Raw genomic sequence first — 25,325 nt, 5'->3', positions numbered from 1 at the left:
TTACCTGTGGCTCACTTGAAGGACAAAACCGCAAGCACCGCGAAATCGTTACGAGGTAGCGTAGTGAAGCTTCAGAAAAGGAATGGAAGCATTAAAATCGGCCATAACAGTTCCCTCATCTAAGAGAGTAGACCACGAAGTCTATTCAAGCGAACATCCGGTCTTTAGAAGCTTTCGGGCTTACCATTGGCTCACGCTGGCTGTCATTTGGCGTTGTCTCTGCCGAGGGCCAGGACGAAGTAATAACCGAGATCGGTGCGCCAGCTGGAGCAGTAACGGCACTTGCTGCGGTAAACGCCAGCAGTAGGCCTGCCACTGTGCTTCCAGGCATCCGGGCCAGCGCGGCGAACAGTGGTTGGTAGACAGGCCGCCTGGTTCCAGCAGCCTTGGCTTCTTGTTGAGCCAGCTCCGTGATTTTCCTCCCCTGGTACAGGCGGGTGAAGGGCCACCTCGAGAACAGGTCTTCCAATGTCAAGGCCCCTGGGGTGCCTTCAGCCTGGACGCCCCCAGCCTCTTTGCTTTCGGACAGCCTGTAGAGCATTCGGATCCAGTCTCCCAGCCACTTCTCTTTGTTCTCCGACGAGATGTAGAACAGGCAATCGAGAGGACGCGGTGGCAGAGTCTTTAGTCCCAGGGGTGCAACAGCGTCCAGGATCATGGAATGCGGACCTCGGGAGACAGTCGCCGTCGTGTCCATGTCTACGCCCTTCCAAGTTGCGCTGTCGCTAGGCCAGGCTTCGAGTGAAGGAGTCGTAACTGCTCCGCAAGCGTTCTCAATGTGCCTTGGAATCCTACCACGGCTCAAGATGGCTGCTCTTCTAGCGCAGCTGTCACGAGACAGAACGTTCGATCATGATGGTGATGATGATGTCCTCAGGATGAATGGCACATTGTTGTTGCTGTTACCCTCATACAATGGCACATGCCCACATAGGGGGATTGGCCAAGAATTGGGGGGCACAGAGAGTTTTTCAGATAAATATTTCCTGGTCGAAAATAAAATGAATGCTGAGGAAGGAAGAAGTAAACTAAAGAGATTGCGAAATGAAACGGGAATTGCATAACGCACGCAGGAGATCGAGATAGATATTTATAGGCGAGTGGTTAAATGATAATGATAATTGTAAGAATAAAAATAATATTGAAAAAATAATAATATTACCAAGCTAGCCGATTTGATTCCGTTAAAAAAATTTGGACGGCGGTAAAAACTGAGTTGTGGCTGTACCGAAGTACGGTGATAATAATAATATTAAATTGGTTTTTTGGGGAAAGGAAATGGCGCAATATCTGTCTCATATATCGTTGGACACCTCATATATCGTTGGACACGTAATATTTATCGAGAGCTTTAGCTCTAGCCAGTCTTCTAGTTTCATGTCTTGTGGGGTTCATATTTTTTGGAAGCGGCTTAACTTGAAGCATCGCGTAAATGTTCTTAGGTATTCGATGCTTCTCGGATTTTTCGTTGTCATAGCCAATTTTGAGTTTTCTAATGATTGTTTTGCAGGTTTTAGAGTTAGCGAGTCTTTCCAACTGGGAGATATTGTGAGCCTCAATCAGTTCCTCTATATGGTATTGTGTATTCCTAACCCCAACAACTTATCCGTAGGCGTAGTTGTGGGTAGGCAGAGCGCGATTTTGTTTGTATGCCTGCCTAATCAGGGTGTTAATTTTCTCTATCTAGTCCGGTCCACATTTAAATACGGCGACATATATACGATCCTACTCAGGATGAAAAATCTTGAGGTCTCATTAACCGGGCCATGAGCTCTCATCCCGGGGAGATAGCTCAGGAGCGCATGACTACATACCAGGAGATTACAAACTATTACAAATAACAGAGATTTACATACCCGGCCCCGTATAAATCACTAAATAAACAGCAACAGGCTGTATGGAGGCAACTTCAAACAGGCACAATCCCTAGCCCACGCCGAAGAGCCCTAATGTACCCCGGTAACTTTAAACCACAGTGCCCCATGTGTAAGAATCCAAAAGGCAACCTTGCACATATGATGTACGGATGCCCCAGGCTTCAGCCTAGGCCAGAATGGCATATTAGCAACAAGTAACAGTGGGAGACTGCGGTAACCAGCTCGGAACCTGAAGTTCAGAGGCTGGTAGTGGATTGGGCACTGGAGGTCGCCTGCAGGCACGAAGCCGCGGCCATCGCCTGAAGCCTGGACCCAAAACCGCATCCACTGTGGTGACAACGCAACCTTTTTGGTTCATTGCAGTTTTCAATTAAATGAATGCACTCGCTCTTAACCCCTCCCCCCTCCCCCCCCCCCCCCCCTCCCCCGCCCCCTGAGGCTGCGTTTTTATGGAGGAAAAAGGCTAAGGCGCCCGTGTGCTGTGCGATGTCAGTGCACGTTAAAGATCCCCATGTGGCCGTCATTATTCCGGAACCCTCCACTACGGCACCTATTTCTTCCGTTCTTCTTTCACTTCCTGCTTTATTCCTTCCCTTACGGCGCGGATCAGCTGTCTGCCGATATATGAGACAGATACTGCGCCATTTCCTTTCCGCAAAAACCCAATTATTATTACTCCTACCCCGCCGCGGTGGCTCAGTGGTTAGGGCGCTCGACTACTGATCCGGAGTTCCCGGGTTCGAACCCGACCGCGGCGGCTGCGTTTTTATGGAGGAAAAACGCTAAGGCGCCCGTGTGCTGTGCGATGTCAGTGCACGTTAAAGATCCCCAGGTGGTCGAAATTATGCCGGAGCCCTCCACTAGGCACCTATTCTACCTTTCTTCTTTCATTCCCTCCTTATCCCTTCCCTTACGGCGCGGTTCAGGTGTCCAAAGATATATGAGACAGATACTGCGCCATTTCCTTTCCCCAAAAAACCAATTATTATTATTATTATTATATTACTCCTACACACCTCATTGTAGAAGATCGTCCTCTTCGGCTGCCGTTCAGTGGCCCATCTATTCATCCAATTTTCATTTGTAATACCGCGACTTCGCACTGTCTTCGTCTTCGTCAGCCTGCGGTCGAAAATAGGCACACGTACAACCTTTTGACCAAATATTACGCATTTATTTCTCTTAACGCCCTGAGGCTTCTGAGGGCAATAAAAAAACCGAATCAATAAATAATGATAAAAACAAAGAATGCAGGATAACACCCCTGCATAAGCGCATCGCTCATTGTCGCTACCGCATCGAGGCCGAGTTTCAGTAGCTTGAATGATAATAATAATAATAATTGGTTTTGGGAGAAAGGAAATGGGGCAGTATCTGTCTCATATATCGTTGGACACCTGAACCGCGGCGTAAGGGGAGGGATAAAGGAGGGAGTGAAAGCAGAAATGAAAGAAGAGGTGCCGTAGTGGAGGGCTCCGGAATAATTTCGACCACCTGGGGATCTTTAACGTGCACTGACATCGCACAGCACACGGGCGCCTTAGCGTTTTTCCTCCATAAAAACGCAGCCGCCGCGGTCGGGTTCGAACCCGGGAACTCCGGATCAGTAGTCGAGCGCCCTAACCACTGAGCCACCGCGGCGGGGGAGCTTGAATGAGGCGCACGTCAAGCAGGGAGATCACTCACAGCAATAATAATAATAATAATAATAATAATAATAATAATAATAATAATAATAATAATAATAATAATAATAATAATAATAATAATAATAATAATAATAATAATAATAATAATAATAATAGTAGTAATAATAATAATAATAATAATTGGTTTTTAGGGAAAGGAAATGCCGCACACTCTGTTTTACATATAGGCGGACACATGTACTGCGCCGTAAAGCAAGGAATAAAGGGGGGAGTGAAAGAAGAAAGGAAAAAAGAGGTGCAATAGTGGAGGGCTCCGGAATAATTTCGTCCACCTGGGGATCTTTAACGTCCCGCCGCGGTGGCTCAGTGGTTAGGGCGCTCGGCTACTGATCCGGAGTTCCCGGGTTCGAACCCGACCGCGGCGGCTGCGTTTTTATGGAGGAAAAACGCTAAGGCGCCCGTGTTCTGTGCGATGTCAGTGCACTGTGATGACCCCCATAATGCGCAGGTCCACACGGGACGGAGAGGCAAAGAGACACCGTATGGCTCAGTTTAAACAAACAGATATATTCAATAATTACACATGATTAAGATTTTACATCAGAGGCTGGGGCGTCCGAGCTTACGTGCCGACGACTTCATGGGGGCGATGGAGTGCTCCGGAGTTGGGCTCGAGCGGTTGCTGGCAGAAGCTGCACGCCGTCGGGCTTCCGCGCTGAAGGCCCTCTTGGCGAACGATGTCGTCCTGAGCGTGCTTCTTCCGTACTGCTTCTCGATTTTTATATGCTCTTCTCCACACTCCCTAGGGTGAGGACGCCCACGCCGGAGGGGAAGGAGGGGGGGCTAGGGCTTTCACCTGGGCGCACAAACATACCACCGCACTTATTGTCTCGCCCCCCTCACGTGTTGAGTCCGAGGGAAAGAATGTTGTCTTCGCGGTAGCGCATAGCGTCGGCTGTGGTACGGCGCGCTCTGGATCGCTGACAGTTCCCTTGTCCTGGAATGTGCTCGGAAGGGCCGTGACGGACACCTGTCATGGCGGACAGGCAGTACTCGCCAAGAATGTGGGAAGACAGGCGCTAGTGAACAAAAGCGCATTCCCAGGATGGCCGTGACGGACACCTGTCATGGCGGACAGGCAAGACTCGCCAAGAATGTGGGAAGACAGGGGCGACCCTTAATCTGGTTTCCCGGAGCGACAGACGAACCCCTTCGTTCTGGTTGTCACTCTCAACGAGCATGGCTGGGTAATTGATGATGCCTGTCATCTGGGTCTCCGTCTACGCCGCGCCGTCGAACGTGGAACCTCGTAGCACACACAAGGAATGTACCTCGTAGCACACAAGGAATGTCACAGCACGTTAAAGATCCCCAGGTGGTCGAAATTATTCCGGAGCCCTCCACTACGGCACCTCTTCTTCCTTTCTTCTTTCACTCCCTCCTTTATCCCTTCCCTTACGGCGCGGTTCAGGTGCCCAACGATATATGAGACAGATACTGTGCCATTTCCTTTCCCCCAAAACCAATTATAATATATAATATTTAACGTGCACTGACATCGCACAGCCCTCGGGCGCCTATGCGTTTCGCCTCCATCGAAACGCAGCCGCCGCGATCGGCTTCGAACCCGGGAACTCCGGATCAGTTGGATAGAAAGGCAAGAAGGTAAAAACAGAAAACTACGTTGAAGCTTCTTTGCTCGTCAAAAGTACGCTAAATTGTTTTATACCGAGTTTAAGAGCTGAGAGTAACCGAAATCTTTATAAATATGGATTAGTAAAGACGAATTAGTTTTCTTTAACACAGGTGTCAGGAATGAAGTGTCAAAATTTCAAAAAATAATGTACTTTTTAGACGAGACAAGCTAAATGAGTGGTGTTGAGCGTCGCATGGTCTAGTGAGCAGCATTATTTTTTTCTGGGAACTTAGTGATTTAGTAGAGAACAATTGTCTAACTGTTTAAAGGTTAGATAACTGTACAAAGGCAGCGCACTGAAAGAGAATGTCTTATACATCTTACAACGCGGCTGCTACCCCCCCCCCCCCCAAGAAACGAAAAAATAGAGCTTTAATACGCTTAATGGTTGAAGGAGTATCGGAGAAATTTTTATTCACTGCTGCACGTTGTGGAGTTTCGTGATTTATCGTATAACTTCTCCTGGAAGTTGCAGTCTTTAAGAGGTAAACTTAGAAATAAAGCAAGCACATTGAGACCTGAGCTAGTGACGTCATATGTATTGTCTCGCATTTCATTTCTAGTCATCTTGACGAGCGTATCTCTATCTTTAAAATACTTTATTCCAGCAGGTGAGCTGCCGCGATAAAATTAATGTTTTTACTTGTTGCTTTTACCACCAGTATGTCCATTTTGCGCAGTAGAAATCTCGTCTCATCTACTCTATCTTATCCTTATTTTAAATAATTCTCGACGGTGACGTGCATGACCACGTCGGCCTCTTCACCCTGACACAGTTTAGCCTCTTATCTCTGCAGCTGTCGCCATAAAAAGCGCTGTAGTACCGAATTCCGTGCTTCTTAAGTGTTTGAGATTTTTCCAATGCTCTTCGCTGGTGCGTCCGCCACTCTTCGCGATCACGGCTTCCTACATAGAACAGATTACTTTTCAAAACTATTTTCCTAGTAATTACACTCAGCTCCAAATTTTCTAAATTTTCTCGAATTCTTCCAAGGTCACTATAATGATGCTCAGATGATGATGTTCACTAACGGTAGATGGCTTTAACCGAGAAACGTTTCCAAGACGGGTTCCAATAAAGTTTTTTCACCATCTAATAACTCTTGTGCAAAAAACGCATACTGTACTGACCTTATGCGCCCGTGTGCTGTGCGATGTCAGCGCACGTTAAAGATCCCCAGGTGGTCGAAATTATTTCGGAGCCCTCCACTACGGCACCTCTTTCTTCCTTTCTTTCAATTCCTTCTTTATCCCTTCCCTTACGGCGCGGTTCAGGTGTCCAACGATATATGAGACAAATACTGCGCCATTTCCTTTCCCCCAAAACCAATTACTACTACTCCTGACCTTATGTATTCGAATTCAAATTCCTTTATTGAGCACCGTACAGAATGCTTGCACGGAGCGTTGTGAAAAAGCCAGCAGGAAAGCTGGCTTGAAAGCTTCTACGCCCTAGCTATACTTACAATGGACGCAGCAAAGGCGTCATTCCACGAATTAATACATACTTAATAAAATCTTCCTAAAAAAGAAAAGAAAAAAAATGCCCTCGACATTAGCGTGCCAACCGGAAGAAGACGAAGTTGAAGCGGATCAGCAAAGGGTAACGTCGTACGCTCTCACTTCCTCCCGTTTTTGATGGTGCGCGAAGTGTTTCCGCTCAGTTTCATTTGCGTTTGCATAATGTCCGGACCCCTTGGAGTATCTGCTACGGGTCCAAGTTGGACTTATTTTTGGAAATGTGGCGGAGAGTTTGAAGGATGCTTCACTCCCGCCACCGGTTGGCCCGGTATTGCACTACCTCCGGGATCGGCCTTGTCTTTAGCGCGTCTTTACTATCCTGTCTATCTATCCGATCTTTCAACTCTCCTGCTATCTGCTCGTGGTAGCGACTGTGGCTCTTCTTGAGCCAGTGAGCAGGCCTGTGCACATTCCTTTCTTCCTGGCATCAACAGACAGACGGACATTTGCTTAAGCTATATCAAGAGAACTGATGGGCTGAAATCGAATTTAGAACGAACTGTTTATATAGCGCGTCCTCCTGGGTGGCATTTATTCTGACAGCCTGACTGGAACCTCTGCTCCCTTATCCCGCTGCCTTTTCGCATAACTAACATTATTTCCATCGATTTTTTCTGCAAATTTAATTCCGCCGCACCGGCAGGTCTTCTCTGGGAACTATGTAGTGGCACGACGGGTGAATAGAGTAGCGAATAATTCGGTCGGGATATAAAGCAGTATTTTCTTCGCCGCTTCCCGCTACCGTTTTCACCTATGTTCACGTGCAGTTGGCAAGCCGTCCGGTGCAAACCACGTGTGCCTGTTTACGGCTGCTCAGATTTTCCTAATGTCGAGCCAAAATCCGAAATCCAAGCCATTTATAGAAACTCAGACGCACTGGTGCAGTTCAAAACACTGGTACTGTGTGGTGATAGGTAGTGTGTGGTGATGTTTGGGTTTCGTCCCTAGGAACGAACCTCAACCTAAGGTTGTCGCCTGGTGAACACCTACAAGGGGTACTCGCTCAACCAACTGGAGGCCGACAAACATGACTGGACAGCCGTTAGTATATTTTACGTCTTGTTCTCTTAGTGATGGAATGTTTTATTTTATTTATTCATACTGTTAACCCTCTGCATGAGGGTCATTACAGGGAGGGAAACATATATAGACACAAGTGCAATTCTCTTCGCTAAAAAAAAAAGAAACACTCAAATGCACAGAATTACAGATTTGCACAGCAATCTTCCAGGAACGCGTTCACACCTATCACAAATTTTTTTACATCTGTTTGGTCCACAACGTCACTTGGTAGTTGATTCCAAATTTCTACAGCATCGGGAAAAAAGGAGTAGCGATAGACATCAGTACGTGTAATAATAGGTTGTAATACCTTACTGTGATTTTTCCGAGGGCAACGCTTCAGGGGAGGTGTAACATAGTGATGTTTATTAACTTTGACTTTATCATTCATTATCAGAAAAAAAAAGTTTCAATTTCTGCTTTGTTCTTCTTACTTCTAGTGATTCTAACTGACACTCTTTTAGCATTGCTGTGACTGAATCAGTGCGGCGGTATTTAGAGCATATAAAACGTGCTGACATCCTTTGCAATCTTTCCAGTTGCCGTTTTAAACCCTTTTGATGAGGACTCCACACTGCACTTGCGTACTCTATGATTGGCCGCACGAACGTCTTGTACGCAATCAATTTAATTTCTCTAGTCGCATTCGGCAACTTCCTCCTCAGGAAACAGATCTTCTGGTAGGCTTTTAAATAGACATTTTCAATATGGGTGCGCCAGTCAAGATTATTTGTTAATGTCACTCCCAAGTACTTGAGACACTTTACTTGATCTAAGGAATTTTCACCGATATTGTATCGAAACATCATAACATTCTGCTTCCTTGTTACTTGCATGTAATTAGATTTTTTGTAGTTTATTTCCATACCCCATTTCAGGCACCACGAGTTTAACGACTGAAGACACCTATTTATGTTCATCTGATCTGCCGGGGAAGCCACAGGAGAGTAAATCAAACAATCATCGGCAAAGAGTTTCATTCTGACAGGCGATTCGACGATAGCAGAAATATCATTTATATACAATAAAAACAAAAGCGGACCTAAAACGGAGCCCTGTGGCACCCCCGACCGAACTTCACGCCTATCCGATACTGCACTTTCTATTTTGACGACTTGACAGCGGTTACTTAGATAGGCCTGAATCCACAGTACTATATTTTCAGCGATTCCTAATCTGCGTAGTTTAAAAAGAAGCTTATGATGCGGAACTTTATCGAAAGCCTTCGAGAAGTCTACACAGACCACATCTACCTGCTGACGTTCATCTATAGCCTTGCAAAAGTCGTTCACTGTTTCAATTAACTGCGTTACTGTCGAAAGGCCGGTCCGAAAACCATGCTGAAATGGACACAATAGGTCATTTATTTCCAAAAAATGAAGGATGTGTTTAGCTATTATGTGTTCAAAAACCTTGCAACATACGGAAGTGAGTGAAATTGGCCTGTAGTTTTTTACAAGAAGTCGATTACCGCCTTTAAATACCGGAACTACTATTGCGCTGCGCCAGTCACGAGGTAAAGAATGATCCCGCAATGACTTTTCAAATAAAATTTGCAAATAATATGATAACCACTCAGCATACCGTTTAAGGAATTCCGTCGGTATTTCATCGGGACCGCTCGATTTCTTCGGGTCCAGAGACAGCAGCTGCTCACAGATGCCCTCCCTATTGATGCGAATCTCGTGCATTGAGTATGGCAACGGGTAAATTATTGTAGGATCACTCTCAATATCATTGTCATCCCTACTAAAGACCGACTGGAAGAAATCATTAAACAGATTTGCAATATCGTTTTTATCAGTCACCTCATCGTCCCCATCCATTACCTGTGTGATTGCGTTCTTTTTCGCTGAAAAATATCGCCAGAACTTTTGTGGTGAGCTTGTGAGAAAATTAGTCAGTGTTGTATTGAAGTAAGTTTTTTCGAATCTAATAACACTGTTTTCAGCTTCTTTTTGATGTTTGAAAGTTCTGTCGCTCTATTTTTTTGCTTTCGCAGCCTTTTTACCTTGCGCTTTAACTGAATGATATCTCTAGTGATCCAAGGATTGAGCTGCTTCGATTTCTTTGAGCGAGTGGGAACAAACCTATCAATGCAATATTTTAGTGTGCCCTTAAAACGTTGCCACAATTCCTCGACACTTTCATGGTGTGATGCAGTTGCAAACTGATTTAAGTTTTCTTCTAAGACGTCTAAGATAGACGTATCGTCTGCCCGGCTGTAATCTTTGACCCGTATTAAAACATGCGATTTTTTGCGAACTTGTGTGTTCAACCGCACATTCAAACAGATCATCTTGTGGTCAGATAATCCCGGCTTGACAGATATAGTGCGGTCTGCCACTTTAGGGGATAAGAAAACCAAGTCCAACAATGACTGGGACCCCGATGTAACCCTTGTAAAATCCTTTACTATTTGCTTAAGGTTATGAGCAAACATAATTTCCATTACTTTATTCGCACTGCTTATTTCTACATTACCTGTTGACAAAGTTTCCCAATTAATATGTGGCAAATTAAAGTCGCCAGCCATTATCAGTCTGGTGTTCTTATTTACATGAGAGTTAAGGAACAAAAGCAATTCATCCAAAAATTCAGGAGATGTAGAAGGCGGCCTGTACACAACACCTACTAAATGTACAAGGCTCCCACAAGAAACCTTGCACCACACCATTTCAGAAAGGCTGCAGTTAAGAGCGACTGCAGCTACTGTGCTTTTCACAACAATAGCCACCCCCCCTCCTCTAGAATTTCTATCCCATCTAAAAACATGGTAGCCTGGTGGGAAAATGCTATCGTTACTAATTCCCTCATGTAACCAGGTCTCGGTTATTAACAATAAGTCAGGGTTCTCGAAAATTAGCAAATGTTCTAAATCAGTTGTTTTGTTTGCTACACTGCGGGCGTTTAACAGAATAATTCTGAGCTATATTTGCGAGCAATCGCTATGATCATCAGAATCTGCAGTTGATTTGGTCGGGGATAGCGAACTATGACCAGCAGACTCATCGATAACTTTGGGTCGTCCTATCTTATCTTGGTGGGTTCGGTACAGACAACGCTCTTGTCGTTCATGATCCCATGCGTAAATGGTGTTGTTAATCTTAAGTTTATCATGTATCAGTTTGACCTTTGTTCCGTTATCTCTTTCTGCTTTACTACTTTGCCACAGTTTTTTTCGTACTGCTACTGTTTCCTTCGCATAGTCTGGGCTTACACTTATCGGGCCGCCTTTCAACTTCCCGCAATTCTTAAATACCAACTCTCTTTCTCTAGAGTCGAAAAAGTGCATAATGACAGGTCTATGGCTACCAGTTTTTTTCTTGCCTATACGATGAATTCTGTCTATAGTTTTCGCCTGAACGCCCAATTTTTCATTAAATATCTTCTGAACCACAGCTTCCCTCAGATCGGAATCTGATTCGTCTTTTGCTTCTTTGACACCAAAAACCAAAAGATTATTACTTCTGCTCCTGTTCTCATATTCAGTCAACTTATCTGCCTGCTGACGAACAAGGGTCTCTAAAGTTTGCATTCGTTTGTTCATTTCTTCGATAATATCAAGAAATCCAGTCATCCTATCGCATTTTGCATTAAGTTCGGTCATTTCTGTTCTCAGTTTATCTATTTTAGCATCCGACGTGGCCTGGTTTTCTAGAATTAACTGCAACATTTCAGCAGTCTTTGGCCCCGGGTTTTCCTCAATATCACCAGAAACCAACAAAGACAATAACATAGACCAAGTGTCACTCAAAACAGTCAAAGCAGTCAACAATCTTCCAGGGCACGGCAGAACTAACAGAAAGCGGTTGTCACTCCTAACACTTCCAATATTAGTCAAATAACGAACCTGTAACAGCAGGATCGGAGGCTTAGACATGTTGCCGGTTGTCCAGGTGCCGTGCCCTCTGAATGCTCCGGCGTCGCGCAGTTCCTTTTGTAGGCTAGCCACTGGTGACGTCACTGTCATCGACGGACGAAGTTATGTAAAGCGTCATATGAGCTACGTTTGCAACAATACCCTGTTCATTACATTGTTTGGTTCGGGATGACGGCGCACTAAGAAATCAGTAAAGAGCTTATTTTATTTAAGCAACATTTTCAGGGGCGCACTTAGCCGCCTATCGTGCAGGGTTCACGCATTTGAGACGTTTTGTGGGATATATGCATTCACAGTTCGCTTAAAACAAAACTATCAGAGTTTTTTCACTTTTTCACTCAGGCCTGACATCTCGTGGCCACTTAATGCGTGAAAGAAATGATAAAATAACGCGGAAAACAGTGCTTCGCATATTAACTGACATGTAAGCCGTCGGAGCATTTCTCGTCTAGACTGAGTAAGCAGCAAGCACCACACTGACGAAAACAAAAATTCAATTAAGGGAACAGCGCTTCGGTCTGCTAAATATATGCAGTTTTCCGTGATAGGCAGGAGCCGCAGCTTATTCGCTCAAACAATTTTTTTTGCTAGGAATTCTTTCTAGGTTCTTTATTTTCTTCGCTGTCGTCTGTGCTCTGCCTGATACATTGTACCTTGTTCAGACGAGAGTCCTCGCCGTACTGACTGCAGTAGAGACCGACTTTCATCGCCAAAGTGATCTTTCTGACAAAAAAAATTAACTCAAGGTTCATAACCAAGATTTGTCTTCACAGCCTGGCCCGCCTCTTTCTTGTTCGTGGGGACACATACCCCAATCGAGAATTATTTTTCGTCACAAGTTTTCTGTAATTTTTTGTGTTAATTTGTAGTAACAACAGAAGTTTTTCTAGGGACAACAGCATTTTGTGTAGTTACTACAGAAAAGTACCACAGAATTGCGGACCACATAAAAGTACGACAGGAAAAACTACAGTACTACAGAAAAATATGGCTGTACGACAAAACGACCTAACATTTTGCCGTATTTTTGACCCGGCTCTGTCGTTTCGACTGGTGTTGATCAATAGCGTGAAGCCTTTGATCCGCAATGCAGTGCCTACTCTGAGTAAAATGTGCGTTAGCAGCCTGTGGAAGATCATTCTATCGGCGCAGTATTGAACGAGAGCGGTGGGCTCCTTTACGAATGGTCAAGCGCCATTTGGATGTGTCGTATTCATGTTGTTGCCCGCTCTTTGTGCCTTGTGCAAATGAAGATTCTTTGTAACTTATATTCTCTGCGCCCACATCAAAGGCCAAAGGAAGCTGCCAAAGCCACGGCAGAGGCGACGGCCAGAGAGACCGCAAGAAAGGCGCAAGACATGGCCGACGATGTCCTGCAGATGTCAACCATGTCCGTCGTGTCACGCTCAAAGTAAGCTGGCACAGCGGCTAAAGCATGACATGTTCTAAGCACGTCGGATATATTGATTGTTGTATTGAAGATGTTACGAAGTCGAGGAGTGCAAAATCATCTGCAGACGCTCTTGCACGAACAGTAAATCTTCACTAACAGTATATGCTAGCGTGGTCAACTTGTATTTCCTTACGAATGAAGAAAACCCAGACATTAATGACCGAAACGTTCAAGTGATGTCCTCAATAGCCTGACGTATGGTGTTCTTACCTCACCAGTCTGAGAGGGCTATGTGTCCTTGTCTGATGAGCACGAACTAATAATAATATAATTGGTATTTGGGGGGGAAAGGAAATGGCGCAGTATCTGTCTCATATATCGTTGGACACCTGAACCGCGCCGTAAGGGAAGGGATAAAGGAGGGAGTGAAAGAAGAAAGGAAGAGAGAGGTGTCGTAGTGGAGGGCTCCGGAATAATTTCGACCACCTGGGGATCTTTAACGTGCACTGACATCGCACAGCACACGGGCGCCTTACCGTTTTTCCTCCATAAAAGCACGAACTACAGTCGACGGTTTTCTGTCTTTCGCCGGAAAACACAGATCTTGTCTGGATGCGAACACCCTTGGCTGCGGCTACTCTTGTTCGTTTCTGCACTGCAGGTGCAAGAGAACAGTGTATACCTCCTTTGGAACTTCCCCATTTTATAGTGAACGTCTCTCTCAAAGCAACGCTGGTTCGTTTAGAATCACGGCCCCTGTCAGAGATCAAGATACTAAGACTGTGGCTTCAACATTCTTCAGCTCAGAACAGCATCAAAGCAGTACTTAAATACTTAAGCGTCACAACCTTGAGTGCCGGCGTACAAACACACTGTTGATGTTCTGTCTTTATTAACCGTTAAGGCGTTCCATTTACACGACAAACTCAGCTTTCCTTCTTTCTGTGACTCCATTTTCCCCTTTCTGTGTGCAGCGACCCACCACGGTAACTCACTGGTTAGAGCGCTCGACTGCTGAACTCGGGGAGGCGGGTACAATCCCGGCCACAGCGGTTGCGTTTCAATGGAGGCGAAATGCAAAACCGCCCGTGTGCTACGCGATGTTAGCGCTCGTTAAATCTAGAACGCCTAAAGTCATCCGGAGCCATCCACTACGGAGTCTCTCATAGACAGTGTCGCTTTGGGCCGTTAAACCCCATACACCGCATACCGTTTGTCTGCGGTGTAGCCACCCTGAAAGATCCTAGTTGTCTTCTCGTCTTTTCCTTTACTTCATCCCTCTCTCAGTCAATCTTTCCTGTTAGTTTCCAGTTTCCGGTGTCTATTTCCTCACTCTCGTTAGCCTTTGTGAGACTCGTTTGTTTTCTTCCGCGACTCTGCGCTGCGACTCCGTGTTGTTCGTACTCAAGAGCTGAAACTAAATGAAAGGAACGAACTTATAACGTTTCAGGGCGACGGTGCTTCAGCTGGAAGCGCGAAGACTTCAGGCAGCGTTGGACAAAAAGAAGTCACAGGAGTCGGCAGAGGACGCAGCGCACGCCCAGCGGCTGCTCAGAGACACCGCAAACCTCCGCATTGAGCACCAGGCGAAAACAAGGGCCTCCGAGACTCCTGACAAAAAGAGAGTGGATACCCCGGTTAAAAAGAGAGTGACCGTTGTGGACTCGCCCAAAGAAGAGAAGAGGTTCTCGTACCAACCGGCAGATGACGTGGGCATCGGTATCCGCGAGTAAGCGAATCCTAATGCGTTTGGGGTGGGAGGCAAGTTCGAGATATACGATTTTCAGAGAGAAAGTCTATCCTCAAAGCACGCTAAGCTTAATTACAGCTCAACGAATGTTCATGTACCCCTCGTTAAGAAGCATCGCAGGAATAGGCGCTGTTGCGGAACTCAGGCCGTTGAGTTCAACATCCTACGTCCACGGGAGCGTTGTTTATTAGCAAAAATTGAGCAAAAATTTGTTAGCAGAAATTACGGACGGCGCTTAAGAGTACATACGTATTTGTTTACTAGTTACTACTAGTAACTAGTATTAATGTCTCCAAAGGTCTTCAGAGTAAAGGCCTTTAGGATGAGGCCATTAGGTTCAAGGGGTTTAGATTGAAGGCCTTTAGGTGGAAGTCCTTTAGGTCAAAGGCATTTAGGGGCCTTTGACCTAAATACCTTCGTCCTAAGGGCCCAAATGCCTTTGGCTTAACCGCTAAGCAGAATGCTGAGTAACACCAACTGTGCATATATAGGAGTTAACCTATCAGCTATCGCATCATGCCCTTAAGGCAGAGCTTAATGCCCCTCTCACACGGCATTCCCCGAAGGCCTTTTAAGCAAAGGCACCTCTTTTCACCAAGGGAGCGAAAGCTCAAAGTAGCAGCGACGCAGCTACACGGTGCCGCCCAAAGGTAAAACAATCGTTGAAGCTCCAGCTGCTTTGCTTGAGACCGCTGAAGTAGGTGTTTTAAAATTAAAGTGGCGAATTCTGTTCATTCGTTGAGCTCAAGCAATTTCTTACTCTTATCCCTTCCTTAAAGGAACTGAAATAGCTACTCTCATCAGCAGCAGCAGGTTTTGCGTATTGTCTGAGCCACCAGGGGTACTCGGTGTTGGTGCAACAATTTTACTGCGTTGAAATCTCAGCATAACATATAAACCAGACACACGTTTCGTATATTTACAAGATGTTTTGAAACATTTCTGACTGCATATAGTTTTCTTTAATTTCATTTTTGACATTGGATGCAACCGCCATCACAGGTTCTCGAAAAGCCGCGCCTTTGGGCTCGAAAGGTTTCGGACGGGCGCCTTTAGGTTAGGTTAGGTTAGGTTAGGTATGTATGCCGTGTAGCTAGCTGCACTCCTTACGCCTTTGAACATAAAGAGCTGATGCTCAAAGGCCTCTGCGGTGCTCACGTGACAGGGGTATAAGTGTCCACTCCATTTTTTTCGTTTTCACAGTGAATCGATAAAGGACGAAGAGAGCCGCGCCTTGCTCCGGCGCGCAAGCACCTTCGCCCCAAACACGGGACCAGCCGTGGAGATGCCGGACGCGGATATCCTGGCCATCGTCGCCCACACAATGGAGGAAAAGGCCCACAACTCGCCTGCCTCCCATCGGTAAGAGAACAAGGCATGAAGTATATACTTTGGAAGTACAGTGCACGTTAAAGATCCCCAGGTGGTCGAAATTATTCCGGAGCCCTCCACTACGGCACCTCAGTCTTCCTTTTTTCTTTCACTCCCTCCTTTATCCCTTCCCTTAAGGCGCGGTTCAGGTGTCCGCCGATATATGAGACAGATACTGCGCCATTTCCTTTCCGCAAAAAACCAACTATTATTATTATTATCATGATAAAGGGACCCTGACGCGACTGTTATTAGAATTGGGTAATCCGTCTCCACAATCCGAGTTAAATTTCTCCTTGCGGTTCCATTATTAAACAACATGGTCAATAAACCCTCGTTTTAAATTCGCAAGTTTTAAATCTCAGTGGTAATGGACGCCTTCAGGATACCGTGTTATCATTACCGGTACCGCAGAACCGGGAGCGCGCACGCAGCCAATCCGCATGCGCAGTTAGCCTTGCCGGCGCCAGATGGCGCCAGGTAACCTGCAGCTGAGCGCGCTCCTGCAGCATCGGAACCAATCTGCGCGTGCTCACCGGTGGTGGGCGGGCTACCGGTACTTCGGTAACGGCAACACGGTACACGGTATGCTAAAGGTGTCTATCAACCATGACTGAACCGTAACACCTTGAGTTTGGCTCTTGTTATCGCTGTGCCATTAACTACTACAAGCACAACCCACCAACACTGCCTGATTCTAGGAAACTTTATCTCTAGCTAGCTGTTTCAAAGCTAATGCAGAACTTCGCAGTTCGCAGGATACGGTGGGGATGCAAAGCTATCGCTAGTACTATCGATACTATCGTTAGTTCGGTCACCATCGAACTATCAATGGTAAAAAAAAACTATCGATAGCATTATGTGTAGTATTTTCGATTGTTCGTACTATCAATAGCAAAACGTCAAACACACGAGCTCAACTACAGTACAAATTTGGTTTCCCGAGTGCATAGTATGAAGCTGGCGGTAACTATGACAGGACTGGCTGTTCTCGCTCTAGGAGAAAAGTAAGTCCTGTCATTGAACTATGGATACTAATACTATCGATAGTACTACTATCGGTAGTCTTTGTACTCTATGTATAGTTTCTGGCGGTAATTATGACAGGACTCACCGTCCTCGCACTACGAGAACAGCGAGTCCTGTCATTGCACTATCGATACTTAAGTATATCAACTAATTCTATAAATACTAATACTATCGATAGTCTTTATGCTCTACCGATAGTTTAAAAAAAACTGCCGAAACTAACGACAGTCAATTCACCAATAGTTTTGCATTACTAGGATACGGGGGAGGAGAAAATATAATGAGTCTGTCCTCGGCCCTCGAAGGCATTATTATTTCTTTGTTCTCCGACGTTGTCGTCTTTTCAGCTGCTCATAGCACCTCTCTCCTCTTTTCAGGAGTCCCACGTTGTCCAGTGAGTCCATTGGCCGCCGTGCCAAGGCCATGGTTAACGAAATGGTTGGCAGCCTGACTCCGCTGGCATCAAAGCCAGCCAGCCCGGTGACGTCAAAAATGCCGAGCCCTACGTCGTCGAAGAGGACCGTGCAGTCCACGCCAAAAAGAGTGATCCCGGGGCCATTGAAGAAGAGCAGCCGGACAAGTTCCAAGAACCCTAGCCCGGCTCCCTCGAAGGATATGCCGATGACGCCCCCAGCCGGCAGCCCATCGACGTCGAAGCGTAACAGTCCCGTCGTGTCCAGGCTGCCCAGCCCTGTGCCCTCACAGCTGAATATCGAGTCTCTGCCGCAGCAGAGGATCAGGCCGCACACTTTCTTGGAGCGTGGCGAAAGGCGTTCACGACAACCTAGGATAACGCCGTCCATGGTTCGAGAGAAAGAGGAGCTGGATAATGTCATCAAGGACCTGCTGAAATCGGCTGAAGCAGACATGTAAGTTGTGGACGATATCCGACGTCGTTATATGCCGGAGGTGTCAGAGTAAGCGGGTCATTGCTGATAGCGATTCAGAGATTGATGCGAACTCTAACCGTCCCGAAATGTTGCTGCTTATACCAACATCTGAACATCGATGGTGCCTCGTCTCTCTCTAAAAACAAATGCGCCTATGTGGCAGTGAAGAAGAAGAGAGCTGTCCTCCAGCACTCCCGTGTATAAAAGGGTGTACGCTACAGGAGAGCTTACTCCCCTTTTTACTCCTTTCTATTAGAGTGTAGTACTAGTCACTCATCCAGCGCCTCCAATAAACATCCATAAGTATTCCATACAGTTTCTCTCACAGTATGTAATGGACCTTCGTTTCAGGAGGGACGAAATTCCTGCACCCCCACATGCAAGTTACGCCGAAGGCCTCATAGCTACAATATTCGGCGGCTCCGACACGAGGTGAGTACATGAAGCATTTGCTTGCTTTGGAACTACGTCATGCACGTCTCTGTTGCCTGAGTCTACCGCGGAAGAGGCTCAGCGACGGTGTATAGTGTTCTGTTCTCACAGCGTGCAAGTTCGTAGGCTTCGGTTCGTAGGCTAACGCGGCCCCTTGTTTACAAATCCTGGCAGGTACAGAGCCCCCATGCACCAATCCGCGCGGCAGGGACACGACAGCGTACGATCACACGCGTGTCAAACCAGATGAACACAATTGCAACCACACCCTGTAACCCTTCGGTGGATTCCTGTTCACATGGGAATCACTGGTAATGATCTCGCACAACAGCTCACTGCGAAATTTTTCACCGGGAGACAGTGATCCCATGGTCAGGCCCACCGACAGTGGACGAAGGAGTGGTCATCAAGAAGGCCATCAGGCTACACTACACACGCATGCGATCACGCCTATTTAAACTCACTTCGCTGCACTCGACCTTCATGATCCGACAGACTCGCGTATACCGCAGAATTCGATTCCAGTTCAATTACTCCTAACCCAAACTCCTAATACAAACTTATACAGCAGCCCCATTGCCCTAACTGCCATCCTCCTACGCCGACATGGAATACTGCTCTTCTCTTGTCCGTCCTTCTCACCCCTAAGTTTCCAAATTCCCCTCCCCTACCTGGGTCACCTGGTTGGCAGACCCAGACCTACAGCAAGCCGTGGTCCGATGTTCTGTAATAGATGTTCCATTGTCCTTCGATTGAACATCAATATGCCATCGACTTTCTACAGTCAGATACAAGTGAAGAAAAAAAGCATTTTTCTCCATAAAAAGAAAAAAAACTTCCAACCAATGGCGTCGGCTGATTCTCTTGAACCTGCTAGCGTGACAATCCAGAAATGGCGGATGAAAAGGATAGTGCCCTCCTTGCATTGTGAAGCCGCTGTCACGATCGCAGGTCAGAAAAATATCTTGGAGTCCAAGATATTTTTCTGACGTTTTTCTTTTTTTTTCCTTGTCCCAGATCGGTCGAGACCGACAACTTCTACAGCACGCTTCGCCGGAGTGCCAAAAAAAAACCGTAAGAAACCTCAGCAATCAAATTACACGTGGCAACCGAAGTGCTTATCGAAACGATGACCGGGTATGGGGATGGTCTACGCGTTCTATAGCTATGCCTCAAGCGTGGAACCGAAACAGTTGACACAAAGCTGACGTGTGTCTTGCCCCTTTCGTATATACCAGAAATTTCCATTCCATTACGTGTTTGTGGAATGTAACAGACTGTTCAGGGATTACATCGTGTGAGTTTTCTCAAAAATAAAAAAACAAAACACCGAGCATGATATGACATTATTCATGACTTGAACCATAAATTTTATAACACTACCTATTATTGACAGGGTTCATCGCAAAAAAATTCATAAAAATATAGAAAATAAATAAAGCTCGTAGCGTGGTGATCGATCGCACCTGGTTCAATCATGGTGTACATTTTGGAGTTTGACTGACCAGTCTCGCGCGAAATACGAATTTGTCCGTTCAGTTGCGAATTTATCGGCTTAAAATTACTGTTCCGTGCCTAGCAATAAAATGTAATAATAGCGAAGGGAGGCCTCCATTATTCGATCGCACTAAAAAAGTTGAAGGGATGTTCATGACACATGACACGCTATGTGTGGATGTCGTGGGAGTAACGTATGCGTGTAAAGGGGTCCTGGTATTGTGTAAACAGCTTTCATTGGTCATGTGGCAATCTTTACGGCAGTTAACTGCCTCACATGACAACGCGCTATGCTAAATCTTTCATTATCCCGACTATGCTCCAGCCGTGATGGCCTCCATCACAGCTAAGTTTCCACACCCTCTCCCAATTGAAAATTTCTGCATAAGTCAGGCTCAAAATTATGACCTTTGTTTCAGCCTTCAGTTCTTCGTGCGTATTTGCTGCTCGCTCGCACTTGTGGGCTTGGCTGTGGCTGTCGTCGCTGTGACCCTGGTCTACGGAAGTAAGTTTCTGATCCAGTTTTTATTTTTTCTAGTGTTCTATACGTGAGAGTCGAGCGAAAGTATCGCAACAGAAAAAATGTTTATTTTGTATTAACGTGAAGTAAATTCAGGACCGGAAATAACAACCGCACTGAATGACGGTGTAAATATTTAGTTCTTACTTTAGGTCTTACTTCTGCTCACTATATATAGTAAACAGGTTGACTCCTTTCCGGCGTACGGCGAAGAGTCTTGCATCCGATCCCTTCCTCTCCATCAATAACAGGTGCTTTAAACTAATCCGGAGTCCTCCACTACGGTGCCCCTGTGTGTTTCTGTCCTGTGTGTTTCTGCTCTCTGTCCTTTGTGTTTATTAACGCTAGTAATATGTCGCCGTCTGTGAATCAAAAGCACCAACTAGCCAAACTTAATTCTTTAATAACGCCCCTATAGTCCATGTTTCGCATGTGTCGCTTCGGGACGTCAAACTCCACATTTAAAATTCGCATAAGCACGAGTACAGACGTAGCCATAAACTTGAAACGTTGAAAGTAAGTTCATATGATGATGATGATTGGTGTAGGATTTTCTCGCTAGTTCTATCCGCTCTAACTCTCGATATGTACGCATTTCATGGCTTGAAACCTGTCCACCAACATGACACACAACAAAGGTGGTGTCCTGGCCGACTGCAGAGTGTGTACCTTCTTACCAGCTGACGACGAGGAGTCCTAATTTTCTTCTTCATCTTCTCTCTCTTCTCTCTCGTTCTTTCAATGCAGATCGTGCGTTGGCAAGGCAAAATGCTGGCATGGGACTTAAGCTGCAAGCGCTGGAGCACAACAACACTGGTACGAAGGACGACGACCAGCATCTCCACGACCAACGTCGTCAAAGTGACGGCGCTGACCATGGTCCGCACGCCGGCGCTGTGCAAGAACTGACCAGCACCGGCAAGTTGACCATCGTTTTGTTTGTCCAGTGGCACAAACGTGGTATTTGAAAACACGAAATGAATTCTAAACATGGTAGACACTGCTGGTAGACGTACAACCATGGACAAGCTCGCCTGAAATGACTGAGCGACGGCCGAAAAGTACCAGTGGCGCCATCAAGCTCTGAGAACATGAACCGATAACGAACTGAGCACCGGCCCGAGAGTACAAGATAAATGCGCCTGGATCAGCATTATTGGTGCAGGCGTGCGCCTTTTGTTATATATCATATAATTCATGCAATCTGTCCTGAGCGCTTTCTTCTGCTGCAGATTTTTTTTTATTACGCTTCGCTTGAGCTGCTTGGCTCCACAAACGTTTTTACGCGAGTGCTATCACCGCAGGATAATTTCACTCTAAACGAGAAGCAGGTAACAATCTCGTACCAGTGTTTCTAAGGCTCTTGGTTCGTGTGATCATTGCTTGAGGAAGCCATGTGTAGTTATGGTCATCCCTCCATCGTTTCAGGTTAGATTGTCCGCGACTGTACAGTGAGAAAAAAAGCTGTTTCCATATTAGCGTAATGGCCGCTATTACAGGCGCTAGCCGCAAATCTCTAATGGCGACAACTGTGTTGTTGCGTTGAATTAATATTATTTTGGAACCGTTATAATCATGAAGCGTCATGGGGCCGGGATTAACCGGGCTTCAGACGAGCTCACTAACGCACACGGATGTATTTGTTGGCCTTGCGTAGTAACGCACTGAGCGTGCGCATAAAAAGAAAATACAGTCAGGAAGAGACACAGACAGCGAAGAACTAAGAATATGTCTCATATTCGTTTCCACAGCAGCATGTATAAATACACTTGGGATAATGAACGATGTAAAAGAAAGCAGCAAGCCGAAATAATGAGGCTGACTAAATTCGAGATAAATTCGCGGGAAAAATTATTGAAGCTTAGAAAACATTCCTGCGCTGTAATGTCGGTGTAAACATTTTTTCTGTGGCTGCGTTCGCTGAAAGTACTTAAGAACTGTCTTCTTTCTGCGTTTTTTTTCTTTTCTGATAACCAAACTACTACCTGTTTCTGGGTAACAACGATAGCCGCGACTTCAGGAATATTCCTTGACAGTATACCCATGCCCTTGAAAAGGTTTAGTGGAACCAGCGCCCCCTCTATTCTTTCAATGTCAACCGCATCGATCGCTTTGCAATGGGAGCCTTTAGAGTCACTAGAAGAAGGAGCCTTTCGACGCCTCAGTTCAGTTAGTTACCACGATGCGGCGCTATCCAAATGGAGTGACTCTAGAAGTGGCTCTAGGATCGGCTCTTCGCATGCAGCCATCTCTCAAGATGCATGAATTTTCTTCCATGGCTGCATGCGGATGATGATGATGCGGCCGCTTCAGTTCTTCCATGTTCCGTTGTAGGGAACCACCAAGAATACTCATAAGTAATCTTCCCTACTCCCGCAGAGCAGGTGCGCAAAACGGTGATAGTATGGGAGGGGCTGGTGGAACAAAATAGAGGAATGAGAGGAGTTGCTGGTGGAAAGAACAGGTTGCAATGGTGTTGAAGGTTATCATGCCAACCTTAAGGTGGACAGCTGTGCCCCAGTAGCATTTTTCCCGGTCTTATAATCGCATCACATGCCAAAGCGATATCTCGCAACCTGTTTGTCTGTGCATCGTGGCATTCAGTGCCTGTTATTTGAAAAAGCGAGATTCTCGCATTAGCGCGTATTGTGTTCTTGTGCGAATTTATCACTGAAGTATTCGACTGTATACAACGAAACGTCCTAGTGGGGCGGATTGGGGGTTGTTGAGAGCTTATTGGTCGCCATAATTGCTCGTATAAGGGATCTAAGTTCAACACGTTAGATGTGCAGTTCTTCCACAGTAGTGTTCAGTGGCTGTATAGTGTCGTGCTAATCAGCGCTGTATCCCCAATTCGAATTCGGTCGTGGCTGGTTTTCCTTTCACGCAATGAGGAACTACCCGAACTCGCTTTAACAGTTGATACTTGACATACATCTGTCGACCTCTAGTAAAACGAACTCATGTGAATTCCAGTAAAACCTCGAAACTCTGTTGATCTCTCGAAGTCAACCAAGACAACTCTTGCCCGCCGTCTTATTTTCGACGTAGCTTACCGCCACCTCTGCGGAAAGTCAATGTTGTCAGAAGAATTAACGGTGGTAAGAGTGCAAGAACAGGACCTAGTTGCTACATGATGCTTATACAACGCCCTTTATACTTTACGGCACAAACACGGAACAAATGACACTGAAACACAGAGCATGAGCTGGCAACTGTTAACGAAGTCCCCATTGTGACTTAGTAAGCAGGTCTCAGATTGTTCACGGAACTGTTTGTTCCGTGTTCCTGCCGTGAAGTGTACATACCGCTTTGTACGCTTCATAACCATTGCCACTTTAAACCCCATATCTGTTAAGTGAAGCGTGCACCGCCGTTGCGTTGCTGTACTTCGCTTCAAACTGCCATATTCCAACTGTATATAGTTGTTTTGCAGCGCTAGCCATGTCCATGCTTCATCATCTGTGTCCATGTTCATGGTACACGCGTCGTTTCTGGGTTTCGCCTTATGATTGACAGGCGTTTACATAGCGGAGTCTTACTCCTCGAGCGCTTATCTGTTTTTTTTCTCTCTCTCTCTCTTTCACAGATGTTCTTGGCACCACAAACGCTACTGCAGAAGCACCATACTACAACGATGAAATACTCGACATATGGTGAAGAAAAGGATAGATATTTAAAGAAGTAAATAATGGCGCACATTATAAAGCACATTGAGTTGTGTCAAATCCCACACGCATATATGCATGACAAGTGTATGCTATTTTGAAAAACCGCCATTTCGTACGTCTAAATGGGTACAGGAATCCACGAATCAGAAACTTTGGGTTGTGTACATCTTCCGCTTGCCATGCGGGCAAGCGGTCGATACAACGTGCTCTGCCATCCTTACACACACCCGCATGCACAACTGGAACCGACGGAAACCAAAAGAGTTCCTACCACCGGTACGGACTTCATTCTCCTGAGATTTTGTTCTGCAATCGGGCCCTTTCATTTCAACCTCACCGCTCGGATCAGCTACAGATATTTGCTCTCACAGCGTGCTTGAATAACCCGGCCCCAGGAGTGCAATCAAGAAACCCGCCAGACGGGAATAAATCACTTGTTCGCCATCGCTATCTCAAATGGGAATTTATTTTACTCCTTCGAATAGGACCACAGTTTACTCGCTCGATTAGGGCAGTTTTTCAAGTAGCAGCTGGCATTTTTCTATTGCGTCATCCAGGGAGTTGCTATGGGGACCTCTTGAAGCTTTCCTTCGCACCAATGATGAATTTCTAAAGTTGATGAAATTAAATTTCGCAGTAATTATTTTAAGAGCCAACCTTTACATATATTGATCAACAAACGTTTTACAACAACTACTCGGCACAAATCCGCATTTCTATTCTTTGTTGGAGCTTTACTTTCAGGTCAGACTTTCTGCAACACATTAGTAATGAGAACCCCGCCACCGGGACTCGGTATGTTTGCTTTACAAGGCCGCTGGACTTTGTACAGATAAGAGAATTGCTGCAGGAACTTCAGCAATTGTTCCTATTTACAGCAACAGCTCTTAGGCACCTATTCGTGGGTTTTGCATCGTTGTAGCAGTAGTATTAGCCTGCGTAATCAGAGGGTGGTTGCCATGGTAAGCACTCCGAGAGGATGAGGGCATGACGAGTGAGATTTGCTAAACCAAAAGGCGGTTACCGTGTACGGACGACGGTATGGTGCGAGCGTAGGAATGGGTAACCAAGAGAGGTTACCACG

The 25,325-nt window shown here is 45.9% G+C and overlaps 1 protein-coding gene and 1 pseudogene across 1 annotated transcript in view; both read left to right on the top strand.

Annotated features, from left to right (window-relative positions):
* LOC144103693 (uncharacterized) overlaps window positions 1-24,230 on the top strand; it is a 57,443-nt gene extending 33,213 nt beyond the window's left edge. Inside the window, exons 2-11 of the mRNA XM_077636351.1 lie at window positions 7,692-7,784; window positions 12,980-13,099; window positions 14,532-14,810; window positions 16,035-16,193; window positions 17,609-18,100; window positions 18,473-18,553; window positions 19,571-19,627; window positions 20,470-20,555; window positions 21,318-21,488; window positions 24,160-24,230. Coding sequence (XP_077492477.1) covers window positions 7,771-7,784; window positions 12,980-13,099; window positions 14,532-14,810; window positions 16,035-16,193; window positions 17,609-18,100; window positions 18,473-18,553; window positions 19,571-19,627; window positions 20,470-20,555; window positions 21,318-21,488; window positions 24,160-24,230 — 1,530 coding nt within the window. The 5' untranslated portion in view covers window positions 7,692-7,770. The remainder of the gene's footprint in view (window positions 1-7,691; window positions 7,785-12,979; window positions 13,100-14,531; window positions 14,811-16,034; window positions 16,194-17,608; window positions 18,101-18,472; window positions 18,554-19,570; window positions 19,628-20,469; window positions 20,556-21,317; window positions 21,489-24,159) is intronic.
* On the top strand, window positions 6,903-7,045 carry LOC144105762 (U2 spliceosomal RNA; annotated as a pseudogene).
* Window positions 24,231-25,325: the final 1,095 nt, after the last annotated feature.

The sequence above is a fragment of the Amblyomma americanum genome, chromosome 9, assembly GCF_052857255.1.
Source record: "Amblyomma americanum isolate KBUSLIRL-KWMA chromosome 9, ASM5285725v1, whole genome shotgun sequence".
In the NCBI taxonomy this organism is placed as follows: domain Eukaryota; kingdom Metazoa; phylum Arthropoda; class Arachnida; order Ixodida; family Ixodidae; genus Amblyomma; species Amblyomma americanum.
The sequence above is the reverse complement of the archived record's forward strand: the minus strand, read 5'-3'. Positions and strand labels throughout refer to the sequence as shown.